At 51.3% G+C, this 27,945-nt stretch overlaps 1 protein-coding gene across 1 annotated transcript; it reads right to left on the bottom strand.

The window, feature by feature from the left end:
* Nucleotides 1–1,787: 1,787 nt before the first annotated feature.
* XPNPEP2 (X-prolyl aminopeptidase (aminopeptidase P) 2, membrane-bound) lies at nucleotides 1,788–25,210 on the bottom strand. Its single transcript, XM_004685789.1, has 21 exons — nucleotides 25,162–25,210; nucleotides 22,947–23,020; nucleotides 21,488–21,598; nucleotides 20,285–20,348; nucleotides 19,250–19,354; nucleotides 18,959–19,045; nucleotides 18,080–18,226; nucleotides 14,870–14,971; nucleotides 14,172–14,253; nucleotides 13,706–13,901; nucleotides 12,895–12,984; nucleotides 12,364–12,473; nucleotides 11,620–11,697; nucleotides 10,478–10,549; nucleotides 8,396–8,456; nucleotides 6,893–6,962; nucleotides 6,328–6,432; nucleotides 5,862–5,921; nucleotides 5,262–5,338; nucleotides 2,574–2,663; nucleotides 1,788–1,982 (listed from the first exon to the last, which is right to left on the bottom strand). Exons 1-21 carry the CDS (start codon nucleotides 25,208–25,210, stop codon nucleotides 1,788–1,790), a joined length of 2,025 nt encoding a protein of 674 aa, XP_004685846.1.
* Nucleotides 25,211–27,945: the final 2,735 nt, after the last annotated feature.

The following is a 27,945-nucleotide window of genomic DNA, read 5'->3' as shown; positions in this document are numbered from 1 at the left end:
AGTGAAAAAATACACGAATATACATTTGGGAATTTATAAAGAGAGTAGAGTTCTTGCCACAGCAAAATAAAACCCTTTTAAAAAGAATGCGCGTAAAACACAGCGCCGGGTACCTAGGAAACAGTAAATGGCAGCGATGTGATGTGACTTTAATTGCATTAGTAGCTGTCTCTGTGGGGCAAGCACAGAGGGAGCAAATGACTCAGCAGAGGCCCACCACTGGGTGCTCTGGGCTCTCGGTGAGCCTGGGGCTTTCGCTTGCGTGCATGGGTAGTGGTGACCTCCACAAGTCACCGTCCCAGTTAAACTAGATCTGGTGGAATCCAGCCGCAGGGTGTGGGAGTTTGGGGGGTCTCCTCAGCCTGGTGTTTTTGCCCCACCTACACTCTGACCAGAAACGGGGCACTCTCCTTCCCCTGACTGAAGCCATGTACAAAGGTGTAGATGACAGCTTTGCTCCACTGTACCAGTCCCGGGTGTGGAGCTGCAGGGCTGCCTTGCGCTCGCACACCCACCCGCACGCATGCTCACATGTACCTCCTTGACCACAAGTGCACCTCAGCTGAGCTTGCACTGCGGCTAGCGTCTCAGTCTCCACCTCACCCCTCTGCCTCTCTCACCACAAAAGCCACAGGTTAACAGCAGTCCTCGGCAACCAGCGACCAGGCAGACACAGTGCAACACGCTGAGGCCAGCCCGTTGCCAGGCTGTTTTCAGCAACGAGCCCAGGTGCATAACGGCTGAGCCCAGCAGAGACTGCCCTAACCCACTAGACGGGACTCGGTGTTGGGAGACAGGCGGTGCTGGCCCCACCACCTCCCCACCAAATACTGGGTCCTTGGCAGGTCTCACCCCTCTGCTGCTCTGCTTCCTGTCTGTAAAATGGGGCAGCCAGACTAGTCTGCCCACTCAGGCTAAAGAAAGGCCACCCAGAGATGGGGGACACTGAACAGCCTTGTCACTGTGGTGCCAGTGTGTGTGTGTGTGTGTGTGTGTGTGTTGTTCAAAAAGCTCCCTGAAGCAGGAAGTCAAGAATAGTGATGCGTCCCTTGTGCGGTAGGTCCCAACTTTGCGCATGGCCAGAATCCAGGGTGCTGGCGCCTTCCCTGCTCCCCAAGTCACAATTCTATGGCTTTCCTCCCTCAGCCCGGTGCCCAAGGTGTTTGGCATGAAACTCAGCCAGGGTATAAGAGCTGTGGGCACAGCTGTGGAGGTGTGCCGTGGCGGTGGGGGGGGCAAGCATACAACCAGAGGACTCACTCAGCCACCACCCCATTCCCTTCCCTACAGGCACAGCAGGGGGCCTGTAGTCAGCCCCACAGGGCAGCTAGGAGGCCATCATGGGGCCTGGGTGGGTAGGCGTGGCAGGGGCAGTTTCAAAAGTGTGCGAAGACCAAGGAGTCAGGAGCCGGTGTGGGTGGGAACAGTTCTGGCTATATTTAGCAAGTAGCGACAGGGCAGGGCTTCCCAGGTCCGCAGAGCCCCCTGGGGGTAGGGGCAAACCCTACTGGTCTTTTTGGGACTGGAGCAGTGGCAGCAGTTCCTGCCAGTTCTTGGTTAGGCCTACTGAGCTCATGACAGGAAAGAGACTCACTGGGGTTGGGGGTCAAAGGGCGTGTACAAGCCATGGTAGGTGGGGTGTGACTGTCTCGGGCCAAGGAGCCTGGTGTTCCTAGTGGTTGATTCTGGGGCTGGAGGCTGAGGGCCTTGTTTTCCAGGGACTCTTGGACCGGGGTGGTGTAGGGGGAGGGGAGCAGAGCGAGGACCATCAGGGGTATCCTGAGCCTCTAAACATTCCATGAAAGGAAGGCAAGAGAGGAGATAGCCACCAGTGAGGTCAAGGAGGCAGTGCGTGGGGCCCTTCCAGACAAGGGCTCTGTTTGCTTCTGCAGCCACTCAAACTCCTTCTGTAGCTGGCGCCGCTGCAGCTCCGGGCCCACCTTCTTCCAGATGGTCTGGTGGTAGTCATTCAGGTACTGGAGCTGTAAGGTATAGGAGGGGTGAGGGTTTCCCTAGGCCAAGCTGCCAAGAGGTGAGGACTTGGTACAACCAGTCCCTGCTTCCTTCCCACCTTGTCCCAGGCCACTTCAGGCTTTTCAGGGGCAGTTTCTCCCTGCCTCCCAAGGCCGCTTAATGTCCTAATGACTTTCATGGTGAGTGAGGGATGGCAAAGGATTTCAGGTCCACAAATGAAACGAGAGTAAATAAGGCAGGCATAGTCTCCCCATTTCACAGAGGAGGGAACTGAGGCCCAGAAAAGAGAAAGGATTGCTTATAGTTTTAGGACTTGAGGTAGCAGAGCCCAGCACTGAGTCTTATACTTCCCAGATTCACTACCTGGGGTTGGACAGGCCGATTTGACTGGAGAATTCTAGAAGCCCTGGGGTCTCTAGTGAACTGGGAAAGATGCCCTAATGTGTGTCTATGGGTGCCACTAGTGTGGACCTTTCTGGGGAGGAGAAGAGGCAGAGGGCTTGGGGGTCAGGGGGGCAGTGGTGAGAGAAGCCCAAGGGGAGGGAGAAGGCAGTCAGTGGCTCACAAGTGGAAGGGTGGACAGTGCAGAGGGTACTCACCTGCTCGGGGGACAGCAGGCTGACCTCAATGAGGTTCCGGTCATAGGGCACCAAGGATACCACTTCAAAGGTCAAGTAGGTGCCTGGGTACTGGGAGGACAGAGGGAAGGTGGGAAAGAAGGAAAATGAGGGAGGAGAAAGAACTAAACTGAAGGAAGTGGTGACACTCCACCCAGAAGCCACGGGAACAGGGGACTGACCCTTGTCAAGCCAGAGCTGCAGGGTAGGCCTGACACTCCTATGGTGCCCTTGGCCAATACCCTGTCGTCTACCAGGGAGCACCTCACCTTTGGTGCTGCCCCCTGGGTTCCTGAAGTTTAGACTTAGTCTCTTTCTCGAAGTTGCGCATCCTCAGCACCTAGGGAGCTTGTTACACATGCGGTCTGGGACCTATCTGCTAGACACCCCCCCCCCCCAAGAGGAAACTAGGGCAAAGCTGGGAACCTACATTTAAATAATTGAAAGACAAGTATTAGGCATTTATCCATTTTCTCTCTCCATAGTTTGTGTATCTATTGATTGATATCGCCATAGGGAAAATATAAAGAAGAAACCTAGCCCATGAGTCTTATCACCCTGACATGCACAGTAAGTCCTTACTGAATCTCAGAAACTGTGACTTTCAGCGAAACAAGGTCTAATAAAAGTAGGTGCCCTGATGACATCATTTGAGACAAGTTCTTCACGGATTGTCTCTTTACTAATGCTATAAAAAAAAAATACTGAACAAAGGGACATTATTTGAGGGCCCTGCTGTATGTGCTTAGAGAAGTCAAACCACAACAGTTATACAATATAAATGGAAAGTCTCCTTCCTGCCTGGTTTCCTTCCTTAAAACATTTCAGGGATTATAATATATATAATGTTTATATTTTCAAAATCTATGCAAAATAGATACACATTTCTCTGAGTACTCTCCAAGTTCCCTTTAAATATGGGGAGTAAACTAAGACGAGCTCTTCATATCTAAAAAGGGAAACTGACCTCATTCCCTTTAAGGGCTGCATAAGGGTTCATAGGAAGTGGGTGGTTATTTATTTAACCAGTAATGGATATTTCCACTGCCTTCACTTTTTTTTTTTTAACTCTTCCCATCAATGAGCCAATGAACATTATTATATTCACATCTTGGTGACCTTTGTGGACATACCCACAAGGTATATGTCTGGCACAGGAATTGCCAAGACAAAAGGTACAGACATTTTTAGTAGGAAATTTGATATCATCACGCACTCCGAGAGGTGGTACTAACTTGTACTTTCTCCAACAGTATATGAGAGTGCCCCTCTCACCAGCACAAGTATCATCAAAATCTCTAATTGTCTCCAAACCAGATAGGTGAAACATGGTATTATATCGCTGTTTTGATTTATATATATATTTTTTTATTAAAAAGTTATTTTATTAAAAAGTTATTTTATTAAAAAGTTTATTTTTACATTTTTTTCATTTTTACATTTTTTTTCATCTCAAATGATTTATATTTTTTAAAAAATAGTTTCCAGCATCTTTTTAAGCTTAGTGAATTGCTTCTTTAGGACCTTTGCCCTTTTATCCTGTTTTCATTGTTTTTCTTATTGATTTATAAAAGTTCACTGTAAAAGATGGAAAATCTTCCTTTCTCTGTCATATCTGCTATATTTATCTTCTCACTTTCTTTATAGTATTGTTTCCAGATGGACATTTTTCATTTAGTCAGAATCACCAATCTTTTCCTTCTTAGTTCTTGGATCTTACATAGAAAGGCCTTTCTCCACTATGAAGCTATCTGTGAATTTATGTAGGTTTTCTTCTAGATCTTTTGTGGTTTTATTTTCAAACCTCAGTTTGCTTGGAATTTTATTCTGGAGTAGCAGTAAAGTTCTTTGGTTAAACCTGCTCCCTGCCCAAATGATTAGCCATTTATACCTCTTGCCCTGTTAATAAGCATTCTCTCTCTCCTTTACTGTTTTGAATCATCAGCTTTATTGTAAACTAAATTCTCATTTTATCTATGGGAATTCAGGGGTCTATTTCTGTCCCACTGTTCCATCTGTCTCCCCATCTCTGGCGTCACTGTTTCAGATATGGGTAGCTTCAGATTATGTGCTAACATCTGAAAGGGCTCGGTTCCCTTATTGCTCTTCCTTTTCATCATTTTCCTAGCTACCTATTTTTACAAATAAATTTTGTTATTTTGTGAAGTTACAAAAGTTTCCAGTTAACACCAAAATTGAGGTTCTCTTGAATTTATAGATCAATTTAGGGAGAAATGTCATCTTCATAATATTGAGGCATTTTTCCAGAAAGTACCAATTTCTTGAATTTTTTTACATCCCTTAGTACATATTTTTCTCCACGCAAGCCTGTTTAAGTTTATATTTAGATGTTTTATCTTGTTGGCTGCTATTAGATGGAAATCTTTCTAAGAAGCTCCCCTACATGTGTTCAGAACCAACAATTTAGGGCAGGAATTCTTATTCACTTGGTCTGGATGAGACCTGGGCATGGTCATTAAGAGAAAAATAAAAGGCTCTTCAGGTGACTACTACTCTACTGTGCAAACAAGTTTGAGAAACTCTAATTTATGGAATTTTTGTGGAGCCAAGGAAGATGCAAATTAACTCACACCCACATATTACACATCCTCTCTGACACACCTTGCATGCCATGCAGCCCAAGGTTCTCTCTAGCCCGTGTGTTCTTACCTTGGTCTTTGCTTCTACCACAAGTGCCACATCTTCAAGACGGATTCCAAATTCCCCATCCTGATAGTAACCAGGTTCTGAGAGGCACAGAGATGCTGGTGGTATTAAGCAGCAGGGAGGCCCAAGCCCAGGCCTCTTGTGTCCTTGGAGGGGTGCTCAGAGGACCGCTTGCCTGGCTACCCGTAGCCGTGGGCTTGGGCAGACTCATCCTTGTTGGGAGTTCAGTGGCCATAAAGGGGCAACCTGTCAGGACTCAGACTCCCCCATCCTCCGTGCAGCCCACGGAGGAAGGTTTAGGAGCTTCCTTGCCCTCCTGTCCTCATGCCCTTCTCTCCTGTTATCCCAGTGTTTGACTGGAGACCCCAGAGTTTTGATGTACAGCTGGAGATCAACTCCCAAGGCAAAATGAGGGTATGGGCTAAAGGGGCTGGGTGTGTTGGGGGCACAATGTATTTGGTGCTGCGAGTGGTGGGGGAGGGAATGCAGTGGGGACCTAGGCTTGCAGATGCCTGGCGTGCTTCCTGAGGGCTGGTGCTCTCTCCACAGCTTTCCTGGGCTAGTCTTAGAGTGGGACGGGGTCGGGGAGCCCGAGAGCCTTACCGATAGAAGTGAACATGCCCTTGGTCATGGCAATGTTGTCAGACTGGAATCCCACTGGCCCTGGAAAAGTAGATACAAACCCTGTCAGCTCTCCTGTACCCACCAGCCTGGGTTCTAGCAGGGGTGGGGAAAAGCAAGTAGCTAATGCCCTCTGGGCATTTCTAACAGCACTTATTCGCTGCATCTTTGTCTACTTGTGGGCTGAAGCAGACAAGAGAAGCTCTGGTGTCTATGCTGGTTGGCAGTTCTCGCTAGGTCTTGACATGCCTCTCTCCCGTCTGGGCCCTCCCCGGTGCCTAGCAGGCAACAGGAGTGGTCAGCTGCCAGCAGTTCTCACTTACCCCATGGACCATCACGCCCCTACCAGTTGGACATTGTTGGGTGGGCCACTCTGTGGGACTTGGTCAATTTCATACCTACCTCTTTCATAAGGGGGACCCCTGGGGGTGGTTGAGGAGACACCTACACTCATGCACACCCAGGAAGTTGCCAATGCCATGTCCTGTCCCATGACCATAATTGAGCCCAACGTCCCACAAGGCTCTGCGGGCAAAGGCCTCCACCATTCGCCCTGGAAGAGAGATAGCCCCAGATCAGTCAGTTGGCGGAATCTCAGACAGTCTATCTTGCTCCCTCCATCTCTCTTGTTCCACAGTCAACTGCCAAAATGGTGCCTGAGGAGAGAGGGGCAGGTAGTTTACATTATCTCCAGCATCGCACATTGTACATCTGGACTGATGTGATGATTCTACTGTATAGATCCCCATCTGTCAAGACACCTGTTGGAAGCTCCCATGATGACTACAGCTCACTCTGATGCCCCCACCAAGTGTCAGATTAGGAAGCAGGAGGCCTGGGCTCGAGGCCTGGTTCTCTAGCAACACTGTGTGACCTTGGGCAAGTTGCTTTCTCTCCTGGTTGCATGTTCTCATCTACACCATGGATAGGATGCTGATAGAATCCCTGTCCTGCTAGCCTCCCAGAGTGGTGGTCTGGGTCCAGAAGATCAGCTCGGGGTCTCTGACACCCACCTGAAGTAGAAGCAGGAAAGATGAGTCTGGACAGATCAATGTTTCCCATTAACACACGAGTATACGCCTCCTGATGGGCAGAGGGAGAGGAAAAGTGACCACAAGAAGAGCCCAAGAGCTTCCAGCTGCTTGGCCTGTATGCACATGTGAGGTGTAGCCCAGTGTGGGCAGGTGCTCGTGCCTCCTAGATTGTCACTCAGGTTCTGCAAGATGACCAGAGGAGGCCCTGGGGAGCCTTCCTAAAGCTGGGCCTTGTTCCAGGTGGCTCTGCTTGGCTGGTCCACAGGGATGTTTGCAGGTAGGGAGTTGGGAGGCAACACCCCCTGGGCCGGGCCCCAGTCTTAGTCACTCACATTCTGAGACCTTGGGCCAGTGACTTTAATTGCTCTGTGCCTGTTTCCTCCTCCATAACGGGCCATCACAGTACTAGCTCATTAGTTGTTGTGAGGAGAGGTAGACTCATGCACAAAAGGAGCATCAAAGGGAAAATGCCAGAATAGAGGTCAGGGTCCTTCTACCTGGCACCATCATCCTATAGTTTGCTCACGGCCTCCAGTTTGGGTTGGGCCTTATAATTGGGCAGGGCTGATACTCTGTAGAAAGGAGGGAGGTGGATTGACAGCAGCTTCTTTTCCTGGACACCTCTTGTGGCAATGGTATGGATTTCCACCCCCCCCTCTCTCTCTCACACACACACACACCACATCACACACACCACAGACACCACACACACCACACACACACACACCACATACCACACACCACACACACTCACACACATCAAATACCACACACCATCTTGTCATTTCTGGAATGACAGCCCTGGGCAGCGGATTCAATCTGCTCAATAGACCAACCACCATTTGTTCTCTGTTTCCAGCACAATGTCCGAGCCACAGTCTGCTTGCTGGGTGCATGCAGGCGGCCTTTGGCTCCCTGCCCCGGGCCCACAGTGCACATAGATACGGCCCCTACTCTGTCTCAGGTCCATCAGCTCCTTTTCACTTTGTAGACATCCCATCTCTGAAACTGTATTCTCCACCCAGAATGCCTTTTTCCCTCCTTTCTGATGAGAATAGGGCCAGGCACACAGACAGCTACATCCCATTTGTTCACTGATAGTAATAACATTTGCTCCTGTGTGAATGATAGGTCACACATTTGGAAAGAATGGTACTTGTCTAGTCTGTATGTCTGTCGTGCCCAAGTGTTCACGTTGTGCACTGAACAAATGTGCAACACATTTGAATAAATATGTGTTCATTCATTTACTGAAATTGGGCTGATGCCTTTGAGTGACGTGGATTATCTCTAGGGAAATAGCGAGAGGCACTGGGTTTTCTGCTACTAAGATACTAACTTGTTGTGTGAGCTTAGGCAAACTACTTAGCCTCTCTGAGTCTTAGTTGTAGTCTTTGTAAAATGAAAGGGCTCTTGGTGGGGTGACTGTTCAGGTGTCCTGGGGGTAAGGCTGAGCAGGGGAACACTGGGTCCAAAACTTACCTTTTGGAAAGCAGAGGGGGTACCCCAATGGACTGTTCTGGTGATGTCTGTGGTTCCGTCCCTGTGGAGAAGGAACATCAACATGTCTAGCTCTGCCGAACATGTGGGGGTGGGATTGTGGCATGTGCATCCCAAGTGCTTTCCACTGGGGTTGGAGCAGCAGGGCTGAGATGTGGGTAGGATGGGAAGTGAAAGGAAGAAAACAGTTGCCATCATCAAATTTCCATTTTAGTAATTATGTGTGAAGGGGCTCTGCAAAGCTATGAAGTTCAAAGTCACAATGTTGTTACATGCGCCCCCAGTCCCTACATTCACATTCCACCCCATGCCACCCATTTTGACTCTTTTGTAAATGTGGATTTCCTCACGTCAGACTGACTCTAAAACCCAGGCTTCCTAGGAGGTGGGAGGAGATGTCTCATGTTTTTCAATAGGGAAACTGAGGTCCAGAGAACTCATCACACTCTTACAGTCACAGATCCATTGACTATTGATAGACCACATCGCATTTCCCTGGAACAGGAGGCAGAGCAGTCCTCAAGCTCCCCATTTCACAGATGAGACCACTGAGGCCTTGAGGCTGTCTCCCTCTCTTAGCCTCAATGAAGCCAGGCCCTGAGCAAGAACAGGTCTCTTTGCGTGGACTCTGCATAGTGTCCCAGGAAACAGAAGCCAGAAGCCAAAAAGTCTGCCTCCCAATAGCCAGGTAGAGCTGGCGAGAGAGGGAAGGGGCTGGGGTCCAGGGCCCTGGGGCCTCCTCTGTGGAAGCAGGTATAAAGGGATGCTCTTGATTTCACGGCTACGTGCTCATGTCAGTGAGACCACTGAGCTGGCAGGGTCCTCGGGCAGGAGGGAGCACCCTCCCAGTCAGCCCTACGCATGGCTGTGCATGCACTCAGAATAGCATGCACACGGAGCTCTGCAGAGACCTGCACCCATGCTGATGGGTGTGGCTGACTTCTTCGGAAATCGAGAAGAGGAAGTCAGGTGACCCTTTCCCTGGTCTCACTCAGCTCTGAGCATGCCCCAGTCCAGCAACACCCTGCAAATTCATTTCCCCTTTGTCATTGGCCATTGCAACTGGTGACTAACCAGCAAAGGCTGCTGGGCTTGCAGGCTGTCACCCAGAGCTGCTCGAAGAACGAATGAAGGGCCTTTGCATGAGCGCACTGAGAGCATCGATTGGGAAACTGTTGGAAACTTCTCATTGCTTCTCAAACATCAGTGAGGTGCACCTCTTCCTTTTCCTACTCAGAGCTTCCCACAGTCCACTCGCTTCTTATATGAGCAAGGAAAACCTTCCAGCTCCATGCACATTTAGGAGGAAGGGAGCTAACTTTTTCTGCATGGCCGTCACGGCTGAGTGTTCAGGCTGTGCAGTGTATATGGGCAAGGCATCTAAGGGGTGCGGTTAGCCTCGAGGCCACATACTAATTTCAAAGAGAGTCCTCAGGTGGGCACACAGATGGAGGCGTTCTGGGGCAGGGGATGCACCTCCTACACAGCCCTACATGTGGCTGTGCACACACTCAGAGGAACACACACAGCTACTCACAGACACGCGCCCATGCCGATGGGTACACCTTTACCCAACTGTGTTCCACGCGTCACCTGAGATTACTTCTCTCACCTGCCGGCTGAACTTGGAGGCTGGATCTTGCAGTCCCAACCTGACATGGTGACCTCACCCATGCAGGCAGGGTAGGGGTGAGGGGAGTCTGAAGCGCATGCTCGGTGCTGGTGGCATACAGGCCATGGCAAGGGTGTGCCCAAGTGAGAAAACGGGGGAAGGATTTGTGCAACCAGGCATGGCTGCAAGGCTATTCAAACTGTGCAATTCTATGTGGGCAAAAAAAAACATTTTGTTTGAGCAATGGAAGCCTTTTCCTAATTCTCACAGAGGTACTGCATGGTAGCCCCACTGTTTCTGGTCTCTTTTCCTTTGTAGTGTCCCCCAAGTGTAAAAACAGTAGGAGGCCCAGGGCTCATTCAATCCAGGCCTCTCTTTTCACAGATGAAGACTCTGTTGTCCAGAAAGGGCAGCTGAGGCAGCCAGGCCAGGATAGGCGGGGGAGTACATACCAGTATTGTCCCCCAGAATCCAGCAGGTACATCTCACCGGTGGACAGCTTGCGGTTCTGCTCCTTGGTTGGGCTGGGAAGGGAGGGGCATTGAGAAAGGAGCAACCTGACCTGAGTGAAACCAGAGGGACCCGTCACTCCTGAGGGTCAGACTCACTCCTTGGGGAGGTCATTACCTCCCAAAGGGCTGTGGAGAGTCCTGAGCTTCTGCCACTAATGTCCTCATACACATCTGTTTATCCTATACCTTGCCAAGCAATGCCCTGGTCTCCATGGAGGTGACAAAGGGAAGGACCCAGAATGTGGGTGCTGGGAGAGCCTTAGAGACTACCCAGTTCAGCGTCCTCTTTTCCATAGGAGAAATGTCTTGCATGAAGCCATATGGTTAAAAAAAAAAAAAAAAAACAGGGGAGAACTGGGCCTAGACCCCAGATGCTCAATGTTCTTGCTCTGACTTCCTGCTACCTTTTAGAGTAGAGGACCCAGGAAGCCAAGACACAGGAAGTGTGGGTACCCCAAGATAGAGCTGGTGAGCAAAAGTTGGTAGGGCTGAGGAGATTCTACCCTGCCATTCTCTCATGGAGAACAGGGGCTGGACCAAAGCAGCTGGAGGCTGGGGATATGCCAGGGGAGGGAATTCTGGGATAGGTCAAGCCAGCCCTTGCAAGTTTCTGACCTCTCTCTGCTGTGCCCATGCCAGGCTGAGGTATCTGGTCAGCTTGGCCTTCCTACATTTTGTCAGTCAGGCCCGCAGGTGTTTGCTTTCTATTGGTCCAAACATCTGGCCAGCCTGCACCTTGGTTGTTCAGGCTGAGTGAACACACCTTTCTCCCCATGTGTTTATGAACTTTAAGAATTAGCCAACACAAATAAGTCACAGGAAGCCAAGGGAAGCACTCACCAAGTCCAAGTCTCTGAGGGGAAAATTGTTCATGTCTATTAATCCCAAGGAGAGTCCAACTCTCTCCTACGCCTCCAGCTCTACTCCCTACCTCCAGCCCCACAGCATTAGCGGCCTCAAAGTATAAATGTGGGCTGACTTCCCAGAGCAGTTCCTTTCCTCCATTCCCTCTGCACATACAGTAGGATCCCGGCCCCCCAAGCCCCAAACACACAGGACTCTTGAAAACTCTTTTTCAGTACCTGTAGTGGGCCAGAGCAGCATTCAGGCCACTGGCAGAGATGGTTTCAAAACTGGGGCCAGAGGAGAAACTTTCTTCTCTAGAAAGCACAAGGCAGGAATGGTCAGTGAATAGACTCTGGTGCTAGGCCACGTGCAGCGTAAAGGAAAAGACATGGTTGCCTCAACCTCAGCCAGATCTCCTGGTTCATTTTCCCAAGCCCCAACCTGTCACTTACAGAACACTCAAGGCTAGAGAAGGAGGACTGTAGACACCAATTTTTCCACCTCCACCTCCATTTTACAGATGGGGAAACAATTCCCATACTTCCCACAGCGAGTGTGAAGAAATCTAACTCCCTGTACCTGAAAACTCCCCCAGCCTTGAAGCTGCGTCTGCACCTCAAACCTACAGTCTGCCTCTGGCCTAAGCCAAGCATGCTCCAACTTGATATTCCCCAGTGGGGCAGGGGCTGCTGACCTGGCCTGCTGAGCCAGCTCTGGAGGGGCAGGGAAGGAAGGGGCCCTTGCCCTGAGCAGACACCAGGGGGCGCTATTGGGTTGTAGCCCTTCAAGTTGCCCTGCTTTCAGCCGTGCTGGGAATGTCACACATCTCCTGCCCAGTTCCCTGATTCCCCCTCTCTGCTACCGAGAGGACCCAACTACAAGAAGGGTCTTCTCTCCTCCGGGAGTCGGGAGACCAATTCTCCCTCCCGCCCTTTTCAGCCTCCACCAATAGTCAGCCAAAGAAGACAGCCGTGGTTCACCCTCTGAACTTTTCCACCAGTTCTGCCCCTGAGAACTCGTTCACGGTGCCTTTGGGCACGTTCTGCTCCAGCCAGGACAGGTAACGGATCACGGCCACGGCGTCCCGCACCTGGAGCAGGTCAAGCAAAGAGCAGGCTGAGGAGTGGTTCTCACCACAGTGGGAGGGGGTGCTCCTTAAAAACTCTTCGGGTTCACTGTCTATTCGATGATAGGATGGGATTCTCGTTAGTGCTCATTGTGTGGTGTCCGTTTTACAGATGAGGTAACTGAGGCCCAGAGAGGTGGGGCTCCTTGCTCGAGGTCACCCAGCTAGGAGGTGGGTGAAGGAGTTGGGGTTTGGATGGAAACAACGTAGCTCCAGGGATGGTGCTCCAAACCATAGCACTGTGCTGGGCCTAAGGAGGCGGGACACAGGAGTTTGGTGTCCAGGTCACTGTTTCACTAAGGGGCTTCTTTAGGGCCCTCCTGCCAGGTGACCTTTCTAAATTCAAAGCCAGACCTCCCAAAACCCACCACTGTCCTTGGCTTACGTGGGTGGCCCTGAGCAGGTCCTGCTCCTTGCTGTTTTTCACTGCCTTGTTTATCATCACTGGGGAGTACGTGTCTGGTACGACCTTCTCCTGCACAAGAAGAGAAGAAGAGGCTTGAGGGTCCCCTTTGCGTCACTGTGGTGTTAGAACACTGTGGAGGAAAGCCTGGCTGAAGGGAGATTTCGTTTCTCATGGTGACGATGGCTTTGCCTTTGGGGCTTTCTGGTTATGCAGGACTTTCCTAGTCTAGATCCCTGTTCCTGGATCCCACCAGTGCTCTGGGACAGCTCAGAGCCTGGCCGGAGCCGGTCGATGGGCGCTTGTGATAGTGTGTTTCCTGCACGTGTTGCATCATCACAACTGCCATTTATTGAGTGCCTGCCCTGTGGCAGCCTCTAGATTTTACAGGCACTGCCTCTTCTAAAGTTACTCAGAGCAATTCCTCTGAGGTGGCCACACTTATACCATTGTACAGGTGAGGAAGCAACCTCGGGATGACTATGGCACTGGTCTAAGGTCATTGCCCAGCTAGATCTGGGCAGAGCCGGGACTCAACCTTGGGTCTGACTGACCTCAAAGCCCCTGCTCTACCAAACTGTATCCTCTGTAATCTCTTGGACAATCTGAGCTCTCTGTGGATAGACAACCTGCTTCCTCTTCTTCTGTGTTTCCTGGGAAAGCTTAGAAAGGGACTCAGTGCCCCACTGCTGACTGATCAACTGCCTGAATAGCTGAGAGGCTGTGGAGCCACGTTAGGTTGCAGCTTCCTGGGGTGTGGTAGCTGGTCTGGGCTGTGGCCTGGCAGACTCACCCTGGGGATCACTTCATAGAGCCCGTACGTTGTATAGCTGGTCCCGATCCAGACCCGCACGTCTTCTGAGGTGTAGGCCTGGATGGCATTGCGGACCTGGCTGTACTCCTCGATTTGAACACACATGGCCTCCTTGCAGCTGGAGTTCAGGTACTGCAGGGTCTCGGGGTTCAATCGACTCTTATTTACAAATAGCCTGTGGGGAGGGAAGCCGGGTGGGGGCTGCATGTCTCTAAGGCCAGAGTGAAGGACATGAGACTGTTGTGGAGGTGCCAGGGAACCAAGCACAGGATTTGGGGTGTTCGCGAGCAGAGGCCATAGGTCAGGAAAAGGCTGTTCAAGGCTTCCTAGACGGTCATGCTGGGCAGGCTCCAAGTTCATGGGCAGGCTGCACACTGGGGTGGAGTGTGCAAGGGCTGAGTAAGGTGAGGGGGGAGTGTGGAGAAAAGCCAAGGAAGAGTCGTACCTGATGTCCTTCTGGGTAAGCAGTGTGTAGGAATAGAAGAAGGGGTTATAGGGAATGTCCTTGCCCCGCAGGTTGAAGAGCCCTGGGGACGAGAATCCACGGGACTCTGAGGCTGAGCTGCCTGAGCAAACGCATGTGACACTTCCACCCCACTGTTTGCTTTGACCCCAAGGTTGCTAGCAGCACTACCTCATCTGCCTCTGAGGATTTCTCAGTCTTCGGGGGGTAGAGGGACTGGTGTTGAGGCACTAATGAGAGCCCCCTAATGCAGACGCTGGTCAACATGTCGTTTCAGCGGGTTTCCAGAATATCTGGAACTCAGTGCCGGGGCCAGGTAGGAAGGTTGAGCCACACTGGGACAGAATAAGGCCTCACCCGGTGCTAGTGCTGGTAGTGGGCATGCCCTGGGGCGCAGCCGGCTGTTGGAAGGGTTTATGGAACCTCTTCCCCTTTGTGAGACAGGAGCCTTTAAGCTGCGCCACTCCTCCAGTGGCTCACTCCAACTTACTGTGGGCTTCCTGGCTTCCTTAGTCAGCACCTATGAGCTCTGTGTTCCTTTCCCCTCTGAGTTCCCACACACCATGGCCATGGAGCTCTGAGCCGGTGGGCCCAAGGTTGCTGGGGGAGGAACCCTGTGTTGCAAGGACCAGGATGTTTGGCAGTTCGTGGCACCCACCGGGCCTCCAATCCGTACTCACAGGCCGTCTCATCAAGCGCGGACAGAAGGACAGCAGTTGGGTTCTTGCGATGATTCTTCATCTGGGTGCGGATGTTAGCTACCTTGTCCTGCCAGCTGCTCCCTAGAAGCAGGGGGTCCCAAGGAAGTGTAAGCCATGCCCTTGGAAGGCTGTTCCTGAGAGTATGCCTCTAGGGCAGTAGTTTTTTATTTTTATTTTTAAAGATTTCTTTATTTATGCCTACAGGCCAGAGGTGCAGGGGCGGTGAGAGGATTCACTAGAGACAGAGTGGGGAGCAGAACAGGCAGATGGACAAAGTAGTGGGTGAAACAGAAGAGGTCTGCTGCGCCATGTGGGTCGCCTCCTGGTCGGGGATCGAACTTGCACTGAAGCAGCTATTGTAGTGCTGCACCCTAACCCTTCGCCACCAGGGAGAGCCAGTTTTTCATTTCTTTAAAAGCGGTAGAACCCGTTCTTCAACCAGACTCTTATACCGTCTTCACTGACGACAGGACACAGACTTTGGACTCCAGTTGTCTGGGCTCAAATTCTGGTGCTAGCACTACTAGTTGGGTGACCTTGGCCAAACCACTTCACACCTCTGTGTCATATTTTGTGGTCAGTAACATGGGGACCAAAAGAAGTAATATTTGTTATACAGGTAGAATGATGCCTGAGTCTAAAGGAAGGCTTAACTTTCTGATTAATAAATGAGCGTGCAGGGTCTCCTTGGTGGCGCAGGGGTTAAAGTCTTAGCACTATGAAGCTATCACCAACCACTGTGACCTGAGTTCTCTCCACAGCCAGGGAGGTGACCCTCAAGGCGCCTATCTGGTCCCCTGGCTCCCCTCAGCAGTGGATTTCAGTGTATTTGCTTGTTCTGCTCCCTACTCTGTTTCTGCTGAATACTCTTACCCTCCCCCCCCACCCTGCACCTCTGGCCTACACCCCAGTTTTTGTATGCATAAATAAAACGTTTTCAAAAAATAAATAAAATCAATGGGCACGCAGGACAGAGGCGAGTGATCCCTAGTTGACTGGCCGAAGTATGGGACTGAGCCTCAGCCCGGCAGTAAGCCCTGGTTTACTAATCCAGGGATGTGGACAGGTGTCATGTGTATATAGTCTTAATCCCATTTTGGCCAGTTCCAGATAAGGATTTCCAGGCTTCAGAGAGGTAAAGACTTATCTAGGGTTTTATAGCTGGCCAGGGGTGGAGCTGACTGAGGTTTGAACCCAGGTCTGTTTGACTGCCCCGCCCAGAGTCAACCTCTAGCTGGTGTTCTCAGTCTCCAGTCCTGTCCTTCACGGGTGTCACAGAGCTGTCCTTTGTAGGATGTTTATATCCTGGTTCTAGGCTTCGGCTTTCATCTTTTGTCTTTACTTCCTGCACTGCATAAAGTCTGCCCCTAGGCAGGGCTAGGGATTTGCTGGAAGTTCACGAGCTAATCTTAAGGATCCTATGGGGGTCAGAGAGGAGCATAAATACAGTTAAAAAAAAAAAAAACAACCTTCTGCAGACAGGTAAAACTCGGTAACAAGAACCAAAGCTTTGGGTCTGATACAATTGTAGGCTTCTATTTTTTAACCATAAAATACACATACCAAAGAATTTATGATTCTAATCATTTTAAAGTACGGAATTTGGTGATTTCAGAACATTCACAAGGTTGTGCAACTGCCACCACTACCTAATTCCAGAACACTCTCATCATCCCAAAAGGAAACCCTGTAACCTTTAGGCAGTTAATTCCCATCTCCCCCACCCCCAGCCCTGGAAATCACTAACCAGCTTTGCCTGTGCTGGATACTGCAGGCAACGCGGGGCCTTGTCTGACTGGCATCTCTCTCTTAGCATTATGATTTCAAGATTCATGGATGTGATACATTTTAAAGCCAACAAACAGAAACAGATTGAAATAATCTGATGCATCTGAGAAACTTTCAGTGAGCAAGTTTTCATGCACGGATTTTCTATGCCCTTTGCCCTCTTTAAACCTGTGAGTGGTCGGAGAGAAAGTCTCTCTTGTCGCTATAAGCTTAGAGACTCGAGAACACTGTTCTTGGAACTTTGTTCTGGCTCCTGAGGGCTTTTTCTTAAAGACTAGCGGTGTGCGATGGCCAAGCATCCCCTCCCTTATGGGCAGTGCAAAGCCCATGGGGATGTGCCCCCTGCCCCCTAAAGGCTCTCCCCTAGACCCCCTTCCCTTCCTCCAATAGCTGCATCCTCCTTTATCTGAATGGGCGGGTTTGATTTGTGGTAGAACAGTCTTGGAGAGCATGTTTCTTTAAAACGTGTCAAAAGGCAGAAAGAATGATTGTGTAAGTTACATCAGACAGGATAAAGAAAGAAAATTGGACACAATTTAAAATGGTTTCATCAGAGCCTGCTATTTTGAAATTTCTCTCCTGCTTTATTGACTCCTTTCCAAACAAGAACAGTACAGAGACCCACGTGTGGAAAAGGGGCCTCTCTGATTGCCCAATATGCCTAAGAATGAGTCTATTGGCCTGTTCAGAATTCCCGGGGAGGTAAGGGGTGGTGGTGGCCAAGACTGATTCATAATCAGTAGGCTGCTCTGTCAGGATTTCAGCTGTGATTTACTGGAATTACAGCACGTAAGATGTATTCCGATGTCAAGGAGGCCAAGATGACTGATGTTAGAATTTGGCCAAGCGAGTCAGTTAACTTTCCTTTGTGACCTGGCCAAAACGAGAATCCTAGCTGTTGTCACAGACTGACCTGAGCTTAGTTATTTACTTCCTTTGTTAACCCCGGCCCACCTGAGCTGAGTTTTCTAAAATTGAAATCCCTCATCACAGGGAGACCAGAAGTCAAGGTTTGGCTGGCTGACTGACTAGAAACTGCGCTGCACTACCAGACACACGACTCAAGTTCTCTTGTTCCCTTTTCCAAAGGGTGGCTTTTTCCCCATATTTCTCTAACTCTGGGCTTTCTCTTTTCCTGCTCCCTCTCGTTTCCAGCCCTAGTGTGTTAATGCCAGCATTTTCTAAATTTGGTCAAAGGACCTTTTGATTCCAACTCTCTGAGGCAACAGGACAGACAAATCCACATTTGAAACAAGCATCCTGGGTGACTGGATTTGATTCGTTGCACATGAAGTTTTGAGAATTGCTGCTTTGGTACCTCTTGGGACAAATGTTTCAGTCAAAGGAGCAGCAGCAGGGACAGGTAACATGTTGGGAAGCAGAACTGGCTTCAGAAATTACCTGTGAATTCCTGCTGCAGGGCATAAATAGGCTCGCTGGGAACCGGAGGTCTCTCTGACCCCCACACCTGGTCCACGAGGTTGGTGGTGATGGACACCAGCCGTCTGTCAAAGCCTTGGAGGGCCACATTATAACTCTCCCAGGAGCCTGCAGAGAGGGAAAGAGTCACTTGTGCCCTACCCATTTACACCTCAGGAGAAGCCGTGAGTCAGGCCTGGCGAGTTCTTGTCTGCTCTACCTCCCGTTCCACTCCCGCCACTGCCCTGCCCAGAGCTATCCCCTGTACCAAGAGCTCTGTGCGGTCCTCTGGTGCTGTCCATTTGAACTGAACTTCAATGCCACCACCCAAAGGAAAGGCTCTGTTGAGGCAAAGACTGGCAGGAAGCCAGGGGGGCTCTTGGCACACGTGCCCAGATTCCACCTTTGGCCAGCTGGCTGGGGCTCCCGAGCTCAGGGAGCTGGATTCCTGGGGGCGAAGGGGCTTCTTTACTCAGAAGTTCTCTTTTCCTTTGACCCTTTTCGGCTGCCTTCCAGTAGCGGGCTGCCATGTGATCCAGTGCCCCGGCACAGAGGACTGGACAGGGTCCAGTAACCCTGGGTTATTCACTTGCTAGATCCTTAATGATTCTTTGAGACGTTCAGCTTGGTTCTCTGCATTTGTGGCTTTAAAATAACCGGTATTCTTTCTTGGAAGGACATTTTATGACACAATCCATGAATACAACTTTGTTGCAAAACATTCTGCACCCACAAGTTCAAACACTCCATCTGTTGAATCACCCTGCTCCCCATCTACCAAGGTATGCTTCTTTCCACCCCAGGGGAGCTTGTGCCTCCTCAGTGACGTGGACAGATGCAGGGGCTGAGGGAAGGACTTACCAATGGAGAAGAGGAAGGGGTCGAAGCCCACAAGCCCTCCAGCAGGAATCTCATCAAGGATCCAGGTGGCAATGGGGGAGGTGCCAACTGAGAGACAGCAAGGAACACAGAGGTCACCTCCAGCCCAGGTGACAGTCTGTGACAGTCCTGCCACACGTGTCCTCCTTGCTATTAGCTCCACAGGTTAGGGCTCAAGTTCCCTGCACTTCCACAGAGGCCCGGCATGGCCTTGCCGTGCCTTCCCCACCCCGGGTCCAGGGGCTTGGAGGCAAACCCATGTGGCCGTTTTACCTTCCTTATGGAGCTCCCAATTGCAGTCCATCTGCCGCTCAGCCTGGGTCCAGTAGCGACTGTCTGTCCAGAGAGCTGCTTTCCCCATGGTCACCACTGCGGTCCCTGGACCAGAGCACGGAAACTTGGAGATGAGGGTGCAGCCAAGGAACCTGGGTTGTCAGTGCCGGTGCTGGTTCTGAGCATGACCCCAGGGGCTTCCGTATCTCCTCCATCCCAAGGATGTTAAGAAAGACTTGGGGGAAGCCAGTTGCAAGGGTGGCCTGGTCAGGCCTCTCTGCCATATGTTGTGGGCCTCTCCAAAGGGGCCCTTGGCAGGAGAAGAGTGGGGTCTGCGTTGGGCAGTTCTAGGCAGGCGATGCTGCATGTTGATGAGGTAGTCAGTGGCCAGACTTGGTGTCTGCTGGGGCTACTGCGCAGGGACTTAGCTGAGGACACTCGTGGAAGCCAAAGCCAACGACTCTGGCAAAAAGAGGGTCCATGGTGGGCAAGGCTAGGCACCTCGTTGCTCAGGGGAGGAATTGTTCACGGATCACAAGGGAAGCTGGTCTTTCATTCAAAGGGACAGGGCTAGGATGACAGGTCCCTTCAGAAATTGGGACCCCATGCATGGCCTCTATGCTGATACGTCACTCGGCCTTGTGAGGGGATCTTATCTGTAACATGACAAAGGTAAGCTTTCCCATTGTGTGAAGGGAATGAGTAGGTCCCTACTGACCTGAGGTGGAAGTAGCAACCGTCTGAGCTGGGCCCCGGCTGTGACGGAGCAGCATGGGAAGCCCAGTGGGCACCTACCTCAATAGAAATGTGGGTGGTGGCCTAGGAGACTTGTGCCCTGAGGAACCTGTTGGGGGCAGTTGCCCCAGTGACACATTTTGAGTGGTGGAAGGGTGGCAGAGAAGAGAGAGAGAGTAGCAGGAGCCTCTGAGCACTAAGTCCTGGGGTCTTGGTTGCTAAGAACCAGCCGCACCAGGGCCTCTGTGACCCCTTTGGCAATGCCAACAGAAGCAATGAAGGCTGGGTAATGGCTGTTACCTGCAGACCCTGTGAATCCTGACATCCATGCACGCCTCTTATCAGAGTCGCCGATGTACTCACTCTAGGAAATCAACAACAGTGTCTTTAGTCTTCTTCACTGAGTCAGATCCCACACAGAAGGCCCCTACTACATCCCAGCTCTTCCTGTCTGGTCAGATTCGATTAGCCCATCTATGCTGGTTACCTCTTCTAGGAAGCCCTGAGGAATTTCTGCAGCTCAGGATCTTTCTTTCCTTTGAACAATTGTACTCCGCGTATTCGAAACCCCACAGTGCAGCACCAGACTGCTCTGTAAAGGGGTCTTGTGTCTTCAGACAGAGCACAAATTCCATGCAGCTGTGATCAAACCTTTTGGTTCTACTGGTGTCTCCCTTGGAGCTGCCCCCTGATCCCCCCATCTAGTTCACAAGGTACATCACAAATAACTTCTGCCAAGGGTTTTACACTTCGTTGTATTTTGGTCCTCATAGTCCTTGGAGACAAATTTCATTTTCCCAACTTGTAGAGGAGGAACCCAGTCTCAGAGAAGTCCAGACATTTACCCAAGGCTCTCAGCTTTTTTCACCAGTGGGAGAACTAATTCAAGCAATCTTTTTGACATCAAGAATGCCTTCTCCTCTGACCAGGCTGGAACTGGGAAGGTGGATGAGGTGGAGCTGGAGCGAGGGGTGGGACAGGGTAGGAGGAAGGCAGGGGAGCTGCTCTGGGAAAAGCAGGTCTTGCTCAGACCATCTTGTTTTCTGTCTGCCCCCCTCACCCACCTACATCCCAGAATCGTACATTCCAGGAATCTGGATCATTTTATTGCTCCATCCTTCAGCACTTATGGGAAGGACTGGGCTAGAAGGGCACTTTGAATTCTTCCTCTCTAATTTCCAATCGCTTTCTAACCTCTGAGGGTAGGGCGCCCCAAGTATTCATTCTGGCCCTGCCATCTAGAAATTGATTAAGATCGATCCTGAGGTTGTTTATGGTCTCAATGCTTGAGGTCCAGGAGACTTGGCAATATCTTCTCTTCTATGTAAAAGAACAATTCTTTCTGTTGCCTTCGAACCCCCATCTCCAAGTTCCCCACTTCCTTCCCTTCCCGAAGCCTGTCAACTCTTTTCTCTGCCTTCACTTTCTGGGTCTTAATAGCTCCTGTTTGCTCAGGAGGTCAACCCTTTATGGCAGAGAGGACAGGGTGGGGATGGTCCTCACCATGTGGGCATCTGCCTCGGGGATGATGTAGGCAGAGATGTTCCTTGTCTGCATCTGCTGGCGCAGGGCTGTGAGCCGAGCTGTGGTATTGACCGCCGTAACTGGAAGGTACTGACAGGTGACAGGAATACACCAAGACACACACACACAGACACAGGCTGCTTAGAGAAAATGACGCCTGGGCCCCGAGACGCCAGAGGTACCCTTAGCCTGTCCTCAGGCAGGGGAGGCTGAGGGCAGGGAGCTCAAGGAGGAGGCAGTGCTGACGTAACGGATGAGTCTAGATTAAGGTGTCTGGGCTGAGGGAGATGTCGAAGTTGAAGGAGTTAGAGGGACTCTGTGACAGTTGTGGGACCTGAGTCTGTGATAGGGGTGCGGTAAAGGGGTCTGCGCCCAGGCACGAAGTGAGACCAGGGGGTGCGATCTCTCTTTGGATACCTTGGGGTAGAGTTGCCAGATTTAGTAAATTAAAATACAGGAAGCCCAGCTAGTCACATTTGCATTTCAGCTAAACAACAAATGACTTCTTCATAATAAGGTGTCCGAGCGTGAGTGTAGTGACACCTTGTAGTGTTCCCCATGATCTGAAATTCAGCTGCGGCACCTCCTGTATGTCATCTGGCAACCCTACCTTGGGGACAATTTCAGGTTCCCACTGAAGGGTCCCACATGGCAGATGAGGGAGAGTGAGTGCCCCAGCGTTTCGGGCCACTGTCCACAGCGATTCTCCCCAAGCCAGCCATTTCTTTGAAGGCTCTTTTGTCTTTAAAAGAAAAAGTGTGAGGTTTTGTCCTGTCTTGCCTTCTAGTCAGTCAGAGTGCCGTGTCTGTTTTAATTGGAAAGTAATGGGCTTTGCCCACCCACCTGCCTGCCCCACGGGGCAGTGAACATTGCAAGCAGATGTATCTCATTTGTCCCGAGGCTTCAGTGAGGTGCTGGCGGACCCACCAGCGCTAAACTTGGGACCATTTGTCCTGGTCTGACTGGAATGATCACTCTGGTCTCCAGCCAGGAAACTGGCAGTCTAGCAGCCCCAGTGTCCTGGGCCTGCTTCTTTTCTCACACCCCATGCCTGCTCTGTCTTCCTCCTTCCTCCTTTCTGTGTCTCTTCTCGCTGTTTCTCACAAATGTTTGCTTTCTTTTCTCTCATGCTCCTCCTCCTCACCTCTACTTTAGCCGCAGTCAAAGGCTAGCTGGGGGACTACAGTCCTTCTGCCCACCCCTCCTCCCTCCCTGCCAGCCCGGAAGGAGGTAACACACTGTGGGAAGGGGGGTTGGGGCGGATGTCAGACACCTGAGAATGCGCTGCTCCGCCCTGAAGGATGTTAATCAGAAACAGGGGCCCCAGAGCCCGGAAATGGAGAGAAAGGCTGGTGGAGGGAGAGGCTAGCCCCTGAACCCATGGGGGTCAGGAGGGAGGATGGTGGGCGCTGTGGGCAGGCTAGAGCCAGGGCCTCACCGGGGGGCTGGTGGAACAGTCTCTCACATCCTCTCTTCCAAGTTCTTCTGGCTTTGGGTGGCCCCAGGCACAAACTAGAAGTGGGGAGAAAAGTCCAGGATCACTCAGAGACCAGATATTTCCTAGAAAGCACAGGGCTAGGCCCCCCCCCAACACCCCTCCTGCCCCCATCCCCACAAGGCCTCCATCTTTTGAAGCATGCAATACTGCCCAACTGTACTTGAGGGCGAAAATAATCACATTTCATAGGAAATCAGACTGAATTGGATGGCACCCTGGGTCACAATCAAAGAACCCTGTTCCATCAACAAGTGATTGCCACTTTGGGATGGGTTTTAGTGCTCATTAAATCAATTTTTTTTCTTCTAATCTAATTGGGTCTTTTCAGGGTCTACCGAACTGGAAAAGTTGTGCGTAAATTAAATTTTTGTAATCAAATTTTCTTTGAAATGCTCTAAAGGACCTCGCTAAATAATCACCCCCACCTTCGTTTCATCCTTCTATAAATCTAATTGTATATATATCGGTTTGACTTAAATTCAAGATCCACTTGTACCGTTTCTTACAACTAAAGCGCTGGCTATCGTATCAGGAAAACCCTGGCCAACATCGTCGCCTACTGGGGACAGGAGGATTAGCATCTAGGGTGCTCCTACTGTGTGCCAGACAGTGCAGCCACTTCCTGGAGCAGCTCCTTGAGTACTTGCAACCACCCTGTGAGATGGAACCACTGTCTGCTTTCTGCAGCAGAGAAGGACAAGGCCCAGAGAGGAGTGACAGCGGGACTGACCCCAGGCCAATGTCACCATGGAAGGTGGTGACTCAGGAGAGATGGACAATGTAAGGACCTGCTTCCAACTTGAGTTCTGCCCAGATTGGATGTGATCCAAGGGAAGTTGCCCCAGATTCGCTGAACAAACTCTTCCTAAGTGTCTACTGTGTGTCAGGCACTGGAAGAGTCCTAAGGGCCCCAGGCCATCCTGCCCTGAGAGTCCGGTGGTCTCTGATAGCCTTCCCTCCGATTTTCGTGCCAATTTCCCCATCGGTTACTGGGGGGCTGAAAATGGAGGGATTTTTTTTTTTTTTTTTTTTTTTTTTTTTTTTTTTTTACCCTCTGAGTAGACTGAACTGCAGATGGAAGAAAGACAGCTTGGGGTCCAACATCATGATGACCCTGCCCGACCCTCTTGGTCTCAGGAACTGAGCCCCATAGTGCTGACTAAGAAAATGAACCCCCACTTCTGCAGGAGCAGATCTGTGACAAAGCAAAGATGCTGGACCTAACAGGAGAAACAAAACAAGCTAAGCTATGTGTCTCTTAACACCCGGATCTGTCTTCATCTGACCAGGGCTGTGGCTCCCCTGGGTAGGCTCTAAAGCTGGATCACGCTGTGGTCCCTGGCACCAGGATTGGTGGTGGGGAGGCGCTCAGGAAAGGGGTGCTAAACAAAGAACTGGGAGTCCTACTGACAGAGAGCACAGGAAAGCTAGGCCTGTCCCTAAGGGCCTCGGGCTGTGGGGGTGTAGAGGACACTTAGTTGGGCACACAAACAGGCACTGGAGGCATGAAAAAGCCCAAGCCTTAGGTCAGGCTTCTGATTCCTCTTCTCAACTAAGCCTTGACTTGGACCTTCTGTGTCCATCCTGCCCTTGCCGGACCTGCATCTGCCCATCTTAGCAAGAATCCTGCCGAGCTGATTTTGAGAGAAGCCCCAATTCCTGATATTTGAACACTCATATCTGATCACATTCCTGCACTCTTGATATCGGGACAGGAAGGCTAGTAGGTCACTTTAGCTGGAATCTTCCTAGTTTGAGGTCACCTCTTAGTATTTGTCCACCAACTCACCCCCATTCTGCTCACTGGCATTACGCTGTGGCTGAGCTCAGAGCTGAGCCTGGCCCTCTCCCCTTTGGCAACGCCTTGCTGGAATTGCCTTGAAGAAAGTCTTCCTGACCCTTTTAACACATGCCAGTCAATTTTTCTTTAACAGGTAGGAATGAAAAGGGATCAGACCAGCCTTGAGCTGACTCTTGGAGGCACAGAGGACCAGCCCTGGGGTTCTTCCTCAAGAGAGAGAACGGAGCCGAGAGAGAAAGAGACACTCTGGGCCCCAGCCTGGCCTCCAACCCTTTCTGAGCCCAGAGGGGAGGCAAGAACTTCTCTCCAGCTGGACCTGTCCTGGGGGAGGGGGGCTGGCCAGCATGCACATACCGCAGAGGAGGATAAGCCACGGGCAGCGGCCCCAGCGAGCCCAGGCCATGGGGTGTCCAGGTGCCGGTGCTAGGTGGATGAAGGGGTGGGGGGAGTGGGCAGAGCTGTCTCCCTTGGCCTCTTCCTCTATGCCTTTCCGGGGCAGCAGCAGCCAGGAACAGGGGCTGGCGATGGGGAAGAGGTGTCCAGCTGGAATGAGAGCTGTTACTGGTCTTTTGTATTTGAAGGCCCTCTGGGCGTCAAGGTGGGGGGGGGAGGCAGTGACTGCCCCAGGGTGTGAGGCTGCCCAGGGCAGAGTCTAAGTCCCTGACAGAGTCCAAAGACCTCTGGGAGTGAGGAGCAGCAGCTGGTCTCAATCAGCTCCCAGCTCCCAGCCCCCTCTTCTGCAGCCATCTCGGACCACTCCCGAAGTCTGCTCCCCTCTCTCCAGCAAGCTGTTTCCCATTAGCTCCCCGACGCAGGGTTCTGGCTACAGCCCTGCTTCTTCTTTGAGATGAATGTTTACCCTTCTTCCTCCTCAGAGTCGGTGGATTGCCAGAAAAAAAAACATCAGTCCTGTCTCCCTAGGCCTGGGGAGCCCCACTGAACCCCTTGGGGAAGTTGGACTGTTCCTCTCCCCCTCCGGAGAGCCCTTCTCTCTGCCCTGCAGAGTCCCACCCAGGGCACACTTTCCAGTCAGGGAGGTCTGAACTGTTAGTGCATTCACCCCAAGAGGAATGTAGGCTTGAAAGCCTATTGGAGAGTCAGTAGAAGCCACTTAACAGGGAAAAAGTTGGGAAGGAAAGCTTGGGGCCCCAGAAGATAAATTTGGATAGCAGGATATGTCCTTGCTGCCAGAGTAGGTCCCGGCTTGCCTGCAGTGGGGTCACATCTAACAGGCTTCCTGTGGGGTCACATCTAGCAGGCTCCTGTGGGGTCACATCTAACAGGCTCCCTGTGGGCAAGAAGAGAGGAGCCAGGCTCGAAGCCATGCCCACCTGCCCCTAGGGCAGCTGAACATTGGAGCCAAAGCAGGTCCTCAGTAAATGCCTTCTAGAACCCACTGCCCAGAGAGGAATGCTTCCAGGAGACAAAGACCCCCCCAAGGGACAGGAGCTCACCTAGCCTGGAGGCCCCGCCCCCCAGACAAACCACTCCTGGCCATTAATCTTTTTTATAATGTATTTATGTTGTATTGGCACCTCAGATTTAAAGCAGCTTTCAAATACCCACCTCCATACAATACAAGGCCGTTGGAGGAGCAAAGAGGACCTGGAGGACACCCTGAGAGAGGGGAGTCTGAATAAGTGAGAAGGTTTCATGGATTCCACTTCTGGGATTAAAAGCAGACAGGCCAGGCACAAGGTCAAGTACTGTTCAGTCGCCTTTGCTGCTCCTGCTGCCGGTTCCCTGCCCTTCTCCTCTGCACAGCTCCAGGGCTGGGAATAAAGTTATTTCTAGACATCAGAGGTGAGGGTGAAGGCACTTGAAGGCCCCTCCCTGTGTAGTTAGCGAGCCCCTACAGCCTAGTTTCTGTGTTTGCCTTAGGCCCGAGAGGACCCCTCCCCTGCCTGCCTTCCCTGCCTCCTCTCGTCTCGTCTAGTTCCAGCTCTCTCCCCTACTGGCTGTGAGCCTTGGGGCCAGGCTGCCTGGTCTCGCTCCAGCCCTCTCCGGCACTAGCTGTGTGGTCTTGGGCAGATGAATTCCCCTCTCCAGGCCCTCGGTTTTTTCCTGTGAAGTGGGGTAATAATAGTAGGAACTTCAGCAGGGCAAGAAATGAGTTTCCATTTGTGAAGTTCTCAGAACATGCCTGACATCAGGAGTAAATGCTCTGGGTTTGTTAGGTGAAAAACGTACTCGAAGGAAACCTTGCCCCGTCTGTACCTTGTTCTCCCCCCCTCCCATCCTCCCCTGCTGAAATGGCAGTTAATGCATAGCAAAGATCAGCCCAACGGCAGGGCTGAACTTGGAAGCAAATAAGCCTAGCAGGCTTCCCTCCCCATCCTTTGGACTCTGCCCCGACGGTCTTAGAAACTACCAAGGCCCTCTGCTTCTGAGCTCTGGGGTCCCTGCTTTGTTTTTACCCTCAGCTCCTCCCTTATTTCCTTATCTCGAAATCAAATGTCTTTACTCATCAGTTTGGGGAACTTGAACCCAAGCTGGCGACAGGCCTGAAGTGGAAAGAAATGATTCAGGGCGGGGAGGGTGAATGGCCAAGAGGCCTTGTACTGAGGTTGGGAGAAGGGCCCATCCCAGGGGTGTTGCCTGGCAGCCCACCACGGCTTGCCTCACTTTGGTTCAAAGCTAACCTAATGGTCATATTCTGAAACTGGAGGCGCTCCTGAAGGTTCTTGTCCTGGCCTCTCTCTCTCTCTCTCTCTTTTTTTTTTTTTACTATTTGCTCCCTGATTCCATCCTAGGCTGTCACCTGCTTTCTCTCTTTTCCTGTCACCTGCTTCCTGATCTGGGTCTGCCTTCTCTGGACACCAATGTCTGCCTACCTCCCTTTTCATGTGTCCAAGTTCTTGCAGTTCAAAGCCCCTCAGTTTGTTTTTTTAAAAGATTTATTTATTTATTCATATGGAACTGGGGTACAGGCCAGACATGCGGAGGGTGAGAGGCTTCACCAGAGACAGAGTGGGGAGCAGAACAGGCAGATCGACGAAGTACACTGCTGAGGGAGCAGCGGGCAAGCCACGAGAGGTCTGCCGCGCCATATGGATCTCCTCTGGGGCAGGCAGGGATCGAACTCATGCGGAAGGGCTTTAGCTTCTTAGTGTTGTGCTTTAACCCGCTGCGCCACGA

This window comes from Condylura cristata, unplaced genomic scaffold (assembly GCF_000260355.1).
Source record: "Condylura cristata isolate star-nosed mole 26May11 unplaced genomic scaffold, ConCri1.0 scaffold00019, whole genome shotgun sequence".
In the NCBI taxonomy this organism is placed as follows: Eukaryota; Metazoa; Chordata; class Mammalia; order Eulipotyphla; family Talpidae; genus Condylura; species Condylura cristata.
Note: the sequence above shows the minus strand (reverse complement) of the source record. Positions and strands in the feature narration are given on the sequence as shown.